The sequence below is a fragment of the Amborella trichopoda genome, chromosome 10 (genome assembly GCF_054954075.1).
Source record: "Amborella trichopoda isolate Santa Cruz 75 chromosome 10, AtrichopodaSantaCruz75HAP2 v2.0, whole genome shotgun sequence".
In the NCBI taxonomy this organism is placed as follows: Eukaryota; Viridiplantae; Streptophyta; class Magnoliopsida; order Amborellales; family Amborellaceae; genus Amborella; species Amborella trichopoda.
In genome coordinates, this window is record NC_142345.1 from 36,170,442 (window position 1) to 36,182,900 (window position 12,459).

At 34.6% G+C, this 12,459-nt stretch overlaps 2 protein-coding genes and 1 long non-coding RNA gene across 52 annotated transcripts in view; 2 read left to right on the plus strand and 1 right to left on the minus strand.

The window, feature by feature from the left end:
- LOC18427634 (Glycosyl hydrolase family 47 protein) overlaps window positions 1-4,384 on the plus strand; it is a 29,858-nt gene extending 25,474 nt beyond the window's left edge. For 40 of the 50 annotated variants that reach the window (XR_016042900.1, XR_016042906.1, XR_016042902.1 and 37 more), the window contains 4 exons: window positions 2,205-2,305; window positions 2,620-2,761; window positions 2,865-3,015; window positions 3,709-4,384. Coding sequence is in view for 34 of the 50 variants with exons in the window: in XM_088849866.1 (XP_088705992.1) it covers window positions 2,205-2,305; window positions 2,620-2,761; window positions 2,865-3,015; window positions 3,709-3,933 (619 nt within the window). In the remaining 16 variants the exon portion in view is untranslated. Of the gene's footprint in view, window positions 1-2,204; window positions 2,306-2,619; window positions 2,762-2,864; window positions 3,016-3,695 lie in introns of all 50 variants that reach the window. The other 10 variants (XR_016042896.1, XR_016042890.1, XM_088849887.1 and 7 more) reach the window with 1 other exon arrangement.
- A 295-nt stretch (window positions 4,385-4,679) lies between these two features.
- SAG101 (senescence-associated gene 101) lies at window positions 4,680-9,147 on the minus strand. Its single transcript, XM_006836682.4, has 2 exons — window positions 7,892-9,147; window positions 4,680-5,609 (listed from the first exon to the last, which is right to left on the minus strand). Exons 1-2 carry the CDS (start codon window positions 8,672-8,674, stop codon window positions 4,866-4,868), a joined length of 1,527 nt encoding a protein of 508 aa, XP_006836745.2. The 5' UTR covers window positions 8,675-9,147; the 3' UTR covers window positions 4,680-4,865.
- Window positions 7,904-9,909, plus strand: LOC148780189 (uncharacterized). The gene is made up of 2 exons (XR_016042907.1): window positions 7,904-8,975; window positions 9,582-9,909. It is a non-coding gene; the product is annotated as an uncharacterized LOC148780189 (long non-coding RNA).
- Window positions 9,910-12,459: the final 2,550 nt, after the last annotated feature.

A 12,459-nucleotide genomic window follows, 5' to 3' on the forward strand; every position in this document is an offset into this window, starting at 1 on the left:
TAGTGAAAAAGGCTTGTACTTGAGATCCTCTTGAGCTAAAAGATCATCGTCTTACCCATTAAAGAGACTCACGAACTGCTGCGTCAATTGCTGTACCTTCCTTTCAAGTTCTTCAATTTTGTTATCTATGGGATCATAGAGTGAATCTATGAAAATCCTCTTTCTATAGCCCCTTCTCGCAGTCATGGGTTCGTCGAAATAACAAAACCCTAGGCAAATGATTAACAAAAAAAGTGCTGAAATCAGTAAGATCTAGGTTGTTTTGACAAAGCTTTGGTCAAAATCAGCAGACCCTAGACCCCCATTGTAACTTCCTTACTTTGTTTTTGGCCTAGGGCACCAAAAACATAGTGCTACAGTAACACCGTACAGTGCTACAGTTTTTTCATGCACTGGTATAATACTTTCTATGTAGATCGCGGGCTCTGATATCAATTTGATGCAGAGAAATTTGAGGGAACAGTAAAATCAGCAAGGAACAAAGCCTCAAGTATAATTCAAAGAAACCTTGGGTTTCTTCTTCATATCCCAAGCTAGGGTTTCAAAAGCCTAAGCTTTTCTTTCTTTTAATTTCTAAATATCACGTGGAATTCATCCTCTCAATGCCCCACACACATCTTATATATTATAATTCAATGTTCAAAGACATTACATATCCATACAATGATCAAAATAACTTATATATCATAACTTAAACTTAAAGTCTGTAATGACAATTATACCTCTGTGAACAGTACTCGTGATTAGTACTTATGAATAGTCCTTATGAAATAAAAATAAAAATATTACGACCTTAGAATTCCTAAAAAACTAAAAATCCTAAAGATAAATTCTAAAACTTAAATCAAAATATACATCCTTTAAAAATGAATAAAATTAAAAATAAGTATAATTTTTCCCTTCATCACAGATAGAGGCCATTTTTTTGGCTGTGTTTTTGAATTTCATATTATTTACTCCCAGTTTTTCAACTAATGTGAAGTTATTATTTTAACAAACAGGGAAAATACCATTATCAGGGAAAAAAAAAAAAAAAAAGCAGGGAAAAGACCCTTTTTTTTGTAGATCTAAAATTAAAATTGAGTAATGTTTCCTAGGGCAACCACAAAAACATCTATGCCTTTTATTTTGAAGTGAAACATACGATGCAGCTGCCCCTTGTGATGCTCCTCAGGATGTAACATTGATACTATGATTGGTCTATGTTTTTATCATTAATCATTAACCCAAGCTAGCGTTTCAAAAGCCTAAGCTTTTCTTTCTTTTAATTTCTAAATATCATGTGGAATTCATCCTCTCAATGCCCCACACACATCTTATATATTATAATTCAATGTTCAAAGACATTATATATCCATGCAATGATCAAAATAACTTATATATCATAACTTAAACTTAAAGTCTGTAATGACAATTATACCTCTGTGAACAGTACTCGTGATTAGTACTTATGAATAGTCCTCATGAAATAAAAATAAAAATATAACGACCTTAGAATTCCTAAAAAACAAAAAATCCTAAAGATAAATTCTAAAACTTAAATCAAAATATACATTCTTTAAAAATGAATAAAATTAAAAATAAGTATAATTTTTCCCTTCATCAAAGATGGAGGCCATTTTTTTGGCTGTGTTTTTGAATTTCATATTATTTACTCCCAGTTTTTCAACTAATGTGAAGTTATTATTTTAACAAACAGGGAAAATACCATTATCAGGAAAAAAAAAAAAAATAGCAGGTAAAAGACCTTTTTTTTGTAGATCTAAAATTAAAATTGAGTAATGTCTCCTACAGCAACCACAAAAACATCTATGCCTTTTATTTTGAAGTGAAACATAATATGCAGCTGCCCCTTGTGATGCTCCTCAGGATGTAACATTGATACTATGATTGGTCTATGTTTTATCATTAATCCATAACAAAATGAATGGAAGGGAGAAGTTGAGTAGTTTAAACATGGTCGTTCCTTTTTCTTGGAAAAAGGTTGTAGTTCCAAGTATGATTCTTCTTAGTCTGGAGATATATCCATAGTCCACTGAAAAGCATTTTGAATTGTTTAGGGTTCCATTACAACATGTGAATCTGTTTATTTAATTCCTATGGAAGATTTGGAATGAGCATCTTCCATTTTTTGAGCTTTTTCTTTTATTCCATATGAGTGCCTTTGATTGATATAGCTTGTGCTTTGTTGAATTTTTGTCTAGATATTTACTCGATCGGGCAATGCTCCATCCTACTGAAAAATATTATCCTTTACGTCCCGAACTCGCAGAGTCCACTCTTTATCTTTATCAAGCTACAAAAGGTATGCCTGCTTCATATAGGATCATTATTGTTGAAATTTGAATATAATCTCAAGTTCTAAAAAGTAACAGACATATAAAAAAATGGAAAATAAATAAATAAAAGAGAGTAGTTGACAGGAACTCTGTTTCCTCAGCTGGCCTTTTCAGACCTAGCTTATTCCCGATTTGTATTTAAACTCTATAAACTGTGCTTCGTGTAATTTACAAGAATATCTTCCAGTTCTTGAATAACATGATGCAGAACTACTTATTTTGAAACTCAACAGTCGTGTCACTACTGCCCTTATAATTTGTTTCTGTTATATCTTTTCAGATCCATGGTACATTGATGTTGGGGAGTCAATTATGAAATCTCTTAATATGTACACAAAAGTGGATGGTGGATTTGCAAGTATAAGGGATGTGAGTACCATGCAACTTGAAGACCATCAGCATAGTTTTTTTCTTGCCGAAACGTAAGTATTTTTTGATAATTGAGCATGCATTTAACAGATTTGCAAAAAAATTCAGGGATTCTCTTTAAGATGTCATTGACTACAATGGTCGCCCCGCTTGCAGGTGCAAATACCTTTATCTTCTCTTTGACAGTTCATTTTTGGCCAGTGAAAATTATGTCTTTACCACTGAGGGCCATCCTCTCCCAGTAAGAAGCTCCTGGCATGATTGGCTTCCAGATGTCTCTATGCCTACTGATGTAACAAGTGTCAAGGTGATATTCTGTTATTTTGCAGTATATATTAACATAAATCTACTGAAGATAATGACTGGGAATATAATTATTAAAGTGAAAATTAATGGTCATTTAAGATGCTCATCATGGAGTGAGTTAGTAACTAACTTCTAATGCTTTAGCATGAGATTTCTTACTTTTCCATGGACTATACGATTTAAAATTTCTACTGTGTCAATGTTGAAAGCATGGGGCAGTTTTTATGTTTTCTATGTAGATATTTGAAAACCCAAGTTCTGGGAGAAATGTTTTGGCACAAGCGATCACATAGGGACAAAATGGCCTAGTCTTTTGTATGAGCAACACTATATTGTCTAGTATGGCCTTCTGGCCTTAGTTACCCTCATTGGAACCAAATTTTCATTGATCTGACTTGTACTTCTGGCCGTTATCCTTTCCACAAGTTGCTAGAATTATTACATACTCGAAAAAAAAGCAAGAATAAATACCTTTGAACACAAACTGTTGCCAGACCATTTTCTTCTGTATTTTATTTTTTTTAAACAGATATAATTGGGGATATGGTTTTCTCTTGTACTGTTTTATGTTTTCTTGTTGGTCAAATGCATGCATGTGACATGTCCATCAAATCAATTTTAGAGCTCTACGAACCTACGTGTGTTTCCTAAAGGTTTTCTATTGGTCTGATTGTTGTGAAGGAATGTTGTGCAGATTAACAACCTATCAACCAAATCAAGCGCACTTTCATCCCAAATTTGCCCTGCTCTGTTAGCCACTTTAAAGGAGGACCAGCCGGTTGAGAGCGCATGTCATATACATGATGGCCGAGCCAGCCATAGATGTGAGAGCCACGAAGAGTGTGGCATTGATTCGACCACATGTAGGCAGAGAAGTTGTAGTCTAGCTGGCTATTGTGGACTATGGTTGTTGATTTGATTATTTATCATCCACTTCGAATGGTGTACCTCTCAATTTTTTCGGATGCCAAATAAACAAGATGACACCATATGCAGCGAATTTTGCTAATGCGGCATTTAGTTTTGAGGTCTCAAGCTGCAAACCCAAAGATATGCAATTACCTTCCCAATTGCCGGGAAACTTTTCCTTTAATGTAATATAGTGTTGTTCATCATGATATTTACAGAATGAGAAAGAAGAAAACAAAGTGTGGTGAACTCCAGATAAACCGTAAATCTCTGTGGATTGGGTTGTTTAACTGGGGTCTAGCAGACCCTTGATAGTTCAAAGTAAAATATTTTCTTTTTTTTTTCTTAGAAGCATTCTTCTATGATGAAATATGTAGTTCAACATGAGGAATGCAATCCTTCACAGACTTTGAATAATGCGCTCAATTTATAAATGGATGCAGGAGATTTCTGATGCTAAAGATTTTATTGTGAAATTGGAACCTTGTGAACAAGCGTTTTTGAATCTGACTATTGTGAGCAAGAGTTTCTAAATGGTTTGGATAAGGCAGTGTAGCTTTCACATGGTGGTGCATCGTCGACCATTGATATGGTTCTACATGGTTGCAGGGCTGACAAAAGAGAGAGAGAGAGAGAGAGAGAGAGAGAGAGAGAGTTTATGTATACAGAAAAATGAATTTATGCATCTACAAAAGTAGAGACAATCAGCTCCTCACTCAAGTAACCGGTATGGGAAGTCACTCACACAGGAGCATGTATCGGAACCTTCCCTTTACTTTTAACATCTCTGAATTTATGCATCTACAGAAGGACAATCAGCTCTCACATAAGTAACAGATACAAAAAGCCCTTCACATGAGAAACAGGTATTGGAACCTTCCCTCTTTCTCTCTCGTTACATATATGGATAACCCTGGTTGTCGTTTTACATGCATGCATTTTTCAAATGTACTTCTTGTAATCCTGATTCTTCATGAAGGTAACAAGAGGTGAATTATAACCCACTTTCAAAATACCTTCATAATCTTTCCACCAGCTCATGAAGCTGCTCTTTTGCAAGAATATCTCACAAGAAACCTCACATCTCTTTATCAATCCCATAACGTAGTCCTCAAAGGCTTTTAACTCGGCCATTTGCTCTTCTCTCGTACTCCCATCAAGCTTCACTTCCGCCACCCTGAGCCTCGCCTCCTCGACATGAGCCCAAAAACAGGAGTCATGTGTCAAGGACCCTTTGCTGTTTCTCTCGGAGTCGGCGCCCTTCTCCAACCATCCCTCTATGACAGCATAGTAATGAGGTCTCCCCTCGCTTACGTAGTTTCTATTTCTACCGTTCCTATAGTAGTCGGCAATTTCAAGGGGCTCGACCATCCGACGAAAGTTAGTTCCTCCAAAGAGTATAGCAATCCGAAGCTTGACATTTGTTGCTTGAGCCTTTTCCACCTCCTCTTTCCAGTAGTTTGCGAGTTCTGTCTTGTATTTGGTGGCGTCCCGGTCTGGGCGCGATGTCCAATCTTTGTAGCAATCGTAGTAGCCCATATCCAGGTCCTTACACTGCTTAATATACCACTCAAGCTGCGCCATATTCATCTTCATCAAATTCAATTTCTTGGAGGGGTGGAAAACCAGATTGGAGTTCAAGTCCTCCTGTCTCTTCTCCATGGCCGTTAAGAGGGTGTCTCGTCCCTGTCACATTTCGTGGTGGTGTTGTCGATTCTTGCTTTTGTTAGTTGGAAAGCAGAAGCCAAGAATCTCTCTCTATATATATAGAGGATTGTATATAATAAGACTATTTACTTTGAATGCAAGGATGCCACTATTATTTACAACCATCTAATGTGAAATCTGATAGCTTGGATGTGTTACAAAGTTTGAAAAGATTTATTTTGAACTTTGAACTTTGAATTTGATCTATAAAATAAATGCAGCCATCAAATTTCACATCTAATGGTCATGATTAATTGTAACCACTTTGTACAAAAATGTAAATGGTCTTATATATATATATATATATATATATATATATATATATATATATATATATATAGGAAAACGCCTCGCAACGCCTATAGGCGAAAATGAACAATGATTTCGCTTAGCCCCATCACCGTTCAAAGTTCATTGCGTGGTCACTATTTTTCAGTAGTGTTTCATTTTTTATTTTTTTTCTACAAATTGGATTGACTTTAAATTTGGAGCGTGTATTCATAAAAAATAGTGAAATCTTTGAAAAATATATAAAAACATATTTTACATGAAAAAATTTGATCAAAATACCCCCGAAACTCTTTTAAGGTATTTTTGTCAATTTTTATTAGATGGGCCTCAGTAAGATGTACATACCCTCCAAATTTCAGGTTATTCCGATTTATAGAAAAAAAATAAAAAATAAAACACTACCGGACAATCATGACCGCGCGATGAAACTTGGACGATAATGAAAGTAGGTGAAATAACTATTCATTTTTGCCTATAGACGTTAGAAAGATTTTTCTATATATATATATATATATATATATATATATATATATATATATATATATATATATATGAAAAAATTTATATAAGGTACCTAAAAAATCCATCGGAAAATGTTGTTTTAATGTTGAAAAACCTTCTAATTGTTCATCTCGACATTAAGATGTATAAATATATAAAAAAAAGATTTTGAACCCCATAAATATATAAGGTACCTAAAAAATCCACCGAAAAATGATGTTTTAATGTTGAAAAACCCTCTAATTGATCATCTCGACATTAAGATGTATGAATATATAAAAAAAAAAAAAGATTTTGAGCCCTATAAATAGTGCATCTTGCAACACATTATCTAGACAGTCCAATTTTAAGATTTTCATGTGTTCATAGATCTATTTGATTTTAACCATATTTGGAATTTAAACTTTTAATTAGAGATAAAAATAGATTTTTAGATAATCTTAAGAATTTATTATATTTTATGATTAAATTTGGAGGTGCGCCTTAATTGGATTGTTTAAGGTTGCAATCTTATAGAAACCACACCTATATATATATATATATATATATATATATATATATATATATATATATATATATATATATATATATATATAATTTTTCTAGAGTTAACAACCCTTCAAAATGCAAAAGTTAACGATAGAAGGGGTTGTAATGGGTGTATTTTATCAAAAAGATCATTATTTTTTATTTAAAAATTATTTTAATAGGTGATTTAACCACGAAACAATGACAAATTTGAAATTTTTATAAAAGTAAAATAGCATTTTGGAAATTAGTATTATGAAACTTTACTTGTAGACTGCCTCGTCATTTAGTAAAAATTTCAACTTTACTCTTTATGGAGATGATAAAAGGTATATTTTGTCTTGTAGTGATATTTATAAAAATATTCTTACTTAATTAGCAAAATATCAAAAAAAGTAACTTTGCTTTTTTAAAAATAGACCACAAAGTAATAAATCCACATTTTACAATTCATTATATCATTAACTTTTATAATTTGAAGGGTTGTGAACTTTAGATTATCTCAAATATATAATGGGACAATTTAACCTTTGGTACAAGAAACTTACAATTACTTACAACTATCTGATGTGCAATCTGATAGCTTGGGTGTGTCACAAAGTTCAAAAAAATTTCTTTTAAACTTTGAGCTTGATCAATGAAATAAATCATACCACTTAATTTCACATGCAATGGTCAAGATTAATAGTGATCGTCTTGTACCAAGGTAAATAGTCTCATTAAATACTTTTCCTATTTTCAATAGCACAAAGAAAAAAACAATATTTACTAAAATTTCCCTAAAAGCTACCACCCATGTCCAGCCCTACCCAATCGACTGCATCCAAATCTATTAGTCATAACCCCAATCGTAACCCTAAATCTAGATCAAAATTCGAAAGAAAAGGCGAAGGCAAAAGCAAAAGCAAAACCAAATTTCAGGAAAAAGCAAACATGCATACCTCTCCTCCTTTGATCCCGATCTCCTTAAGCTGAATCCCCAGCCCAACTCTAACCTTCGACCACCCTTCATCCAAACCCTCCACCTCTCCTCCCCTGTAAATAACTCTCTCTCTCAACTGCTCAATAATCACTCCATAGTCTTCTTCTCCATGACTCAAATCCACCTCATTGCTGAGATCCATGGCCCTTGATGCAAATTCATGGCCCTCAATCAAAGCATACCCATCCCTCCCACACAGCAAAAACTCCCCAAAAAGCCCCTCGGCCCGAGGGCGAGGCACACCGGCGACGTGAATCAACCGCGAGGCCCAGGGCTTTTGCGATTCCACCGCGCGTGCCAGGCCTTCGTTGCCAATTGGGGCGCACCCGAACGTGATGCATAGAACATGGATACCTTTCTGCAGGGCCCACAGAGCGAAGAGTGTAGCCACCGCACCACCGAGGCCCTGCCCTGTGATGAGGAGCGGACCGTGGCCGTGCTGCTGCGTGGCCTCGGCTAAGAGCTGGTCATGTGGGATGGATTGGAAGAGAGAGAGAGCGGCGGAGTTGATGGAGATAGAGAGAGGAGGGTAACTGTGGGTTTGGAGGTTGAGGAAAGAGAGTGGAGTGTTGCTGGGAAGAGGAGAGAGAGAGTGGGGAGAGGTGGGTTTTGGTGGGGAGAAGGAGATGATGGGGGGAGAGGAGGGGGAGGTGTGAAGGTTGAAGATCGAGAAGGCAGAGTGGACTTGGGCACCGATCCAGGCTTGGTCTAGGAGGCCGCTGGTTATGAGGAGATCGGCCATGGCTCAAGTGAAATGGAACAATGGGGGGTTAAGAAATAGAAATCAGAGAGCGAGAATTTGGAGAGAGAGAGAATTCGATGAGAGGAAGGTTGTGATAATGATAACAAAAGAAAGGAATTTGTAGAGAAAGAGAGACAGAGAGTGGTGCAGAAGAGGAGCTGAGATTCCTGGAGTGAGAAGCATTCGCAGGTCCAACGCGGCCACAAGTCAACCAGCTTCTGCCGGGAAGGTGCCAGCGCCCATAAGTAATCAGTTTCCTTGGAAATAAAATATTCCACGCGATATGATGTTACTGGGGGAGGTAACTGTTCTACTCCCTCAGATAAGCCTCTGTCTAAAATTAATTTTCCACGCAATATAATGTTCCTGCGGGAGCTAACTGTCCTACTCACTCGGATAAGCCTCTATCGAAAATTAATTTGAAGGCCCCAGGGATGTCTTCTTAAAACCCATATATTAACATAGCCATTTTCCGCCACGAATACTAAATCTATATTACTCTATCAAGGGTCTGAAATCATACGTAGCAAAGGTTTACCCCTTACTTTTTTTTTTGTTTTTATTTTAGCTTTTCTATTTGAACTGACTTGCACATCTTAACACGTATTATATTATTATATATTAACATTAAATCATTATATATTACATTTTTCCAAGTTGATTAGGAATTAGCTATCTGAAAAAAGTATATTTCTTTTTTTTTTTTTAGCTTTCCACTTGAACTGACTTGCACCTCTTAACGCATATTATATTATTATATATTACCATTAAATCATTATATATTACATTTTTCTAAGTTGATTAGGAATTAGCAATATATTATTATATATTAACATTAAGTCATTATATATTACATTTTTTCAAGTTGATTAGGAATTAGCTATATGAAGGTGTCACCTCTTATCAGGTAAGATTAAAAACCACAACATGGTGATTAGATTGTGGGATGCTGCCATCACGACCTCAACATGGTGATTAGATTGTGGGATGCTGCCATCACGACCTCAACATGGTGATTAGATTGTGGGATGCTACCATCAAGACCTCTTAACACGTACTATATTATTATATATTAATATTAAATCATTATATATGACATTTTTCCAAGTTGATTAGAAATTAGCTATCTGAAGGTGTTAGTGAGGTGGTGTTAGTGGTGAGATTAAAGACCACAACGTTGTGATTAAATTGTAGGATGCTACCATGAACCCCTTTATTAAGAAATAGTTTTCCAAGTGTACCTTTTATGCACTTGAAATAATAATGTCAATATTGAATAGCGGTCGCCCAATTTTTAATGCACGAGATCTAAGTGATGCAGAACCCCAAATTCAAACTTGTCTAGTTGGTGATAATCATCTAATGATTCTTAAGTGAGTTCTAAATTTTAATATTAGAAGAATCCTATCTTCCTAACTAAGAGAGTACATGCATAGTGTGCTCCTGCAGGAACATAACATTCACACCGATCCTTGCGTGATATAAAAAGGGAAATTTACATACGACAACTCTACCCGCTCGATAATTGTTTGGGAAATTCAACGAAACGAAAGATCAACGATTTCACATTTAGGGGTTCTTGGTTCTCGTGAAGTTAGTTTCACAGGAATATGTTTATAGAAAAAATATTTATTTATACAAATAATCTACAGGAAAATAATCGTTCAAGTTTACTTTCTTTATTTTTTATGTTTTTTCTCTTAGAAATTTGAAATTGGTTCTCCCTTTAAAATTTAAAATTTGGTATAGTTTCTCTTTAAATATTTAAAGATAATTTCTCTTTCTAAAAATTTGAAATTTGAGATTAGCTTTTCTATCTAAAAACTTTGATGAAGTTTCCATCTAAAAATTTTAAGATATTTTTTCTCTAAACATTTTAGATACTTTCTCCCTTTAATCCGGAAAGTTTCATAAAATTTTGAGATATCTTGCAAGTTTCATAAAAATTGAGATATTTTTTTTATCTAAAAACTGAAAATTTAGATAGTTTCTCTCTCTAAAATTTTTGACATAGTTTTCTCTCTAAATAAATTTGAAATTTGATATGCCATCTTTCTCTAAAAGGTTTGAGATAGTTTTTACTTTTAAAAGTTTATGATAGTTTCTCTCTCTAAAAGTTTGAGATGGCCTCTCTCTCTAAAACTATAAATATGAGACAGTCTCTCTCTAAAATTTATGAGGTAGTGTCTATCTCTAAAAATTAAAATTTGAGATAGTTTATCCCTTTAAAATATTTAAGATAGTTTCTCATTCTAAAATTTTTGAGATAGTTTCTCAATCCTAAAACTTGAAATTCCATATAATTTCTCCCTCTAATAACTTTGAAATAGGTTTTCTAACTAAAATTTAAAACTAAGATACTTTCTCTCTTTAATAATTTTGAGATAGTTTCCCTATCTAAAATTTTAAATTTTAAGGTAGTTTCTCTCTTTAAAAAAATTGAGATAGTTTCTCTATATTCAAAATTTTGAGATAGTTTATCTAAAACTTGAAATTTGATATAGTTTTTTTTTCTCTCTCTCTCTCTCTCTCTCTCTCTCTCTCTCTCTCTATATATATATATATATATAGAGAGAGAGAGAGAGAGAGATCGTTTCCCTCTTAATAACCCTAGGTAATTTTCTCTTCCTGCCTCATGAGGTAGGGTGTTCTTTTTATGGGAAAAATGTCATTTTATGGTAAACATTTTTCACATAGATCCTATGAAAAAGAATTTTTGAAATTACTTTTTGCAATTTATTATTATACAAACCAAATGACCCCTTAGAGTTTGAGTATGATCCTATGGATCTTCAATACACAGGTTTGAGCTGTTGACCAATGGTCAATATCCAATCTCGAGATCGATTCTCCCCTTACCGGCTAAATTTTTTTTATTCAAAAAAATGCATGTGCTCTTTTCTTCTCTCTCTTTCATTTTACCTTTAGTAAAGTACAATTAGTGCAAAAAAAAAAAAAAAACTCACACCCTCCATGAAACCTCTCACTCTCTCTCTTCCCCTTCTTTGTCTCACTATTCACTTTCCCCCTACAACTCCGGGCTCCAACTTTGGCTAAAAAATGTCACCTCGCTGATTGTAGGGTTTTTGGGAAGCCCTAACTTGTGGAATCGAAAATTTCGAATAGTGGGATTCCACCCAAGATTATGTATATGATTGGCTAAATGCGAAGTAGATGAATGCAATTATAAATGGAATGCAAAAAATAAAACAAACATAAAAAAGCACACTACAACACTATTTATGTGATTCGCCCTATAGGGCTACTACATCCACGGCCTCGGCAACTAAAAATCCAATATCATAATGAAGATTTTCGATTTTGGATTACAAGAGATATAACTCTCTCTAAACATCGGTAAAAAATTATCACCGATTTTCCCTTTTAAACTCGATCTCCCAACCTAACGACACTGTCAATCACTACATTTTTTCACATCGCAATATCGCTACCGAAAAGATAACCTCGAGAGCAATCGAGAGATTTTTTCTTTTTCTATAAGTAGAACCCTTACCAACTCCAAACCCATGGGAATACCACGTCTCGTTTAGAGACATCGGTAAAAGACCATTACCGATCTACTCTTCTAAACTCACTCTCCCGATTGAGCTACACCGTCGATCAACACATTCTTTCACACTACAATACCGTCACTAGAATGATAATCTCGAGAGCAAGAAATTTTCTCTCTCTAAAAGCAGAAGCCTTACTAACCCAAAACCATGCAACCTCTCTCTCGAAGTCATGTCTCTCTCTTGGAGACCAATCCCCAATTTGGAGATCCC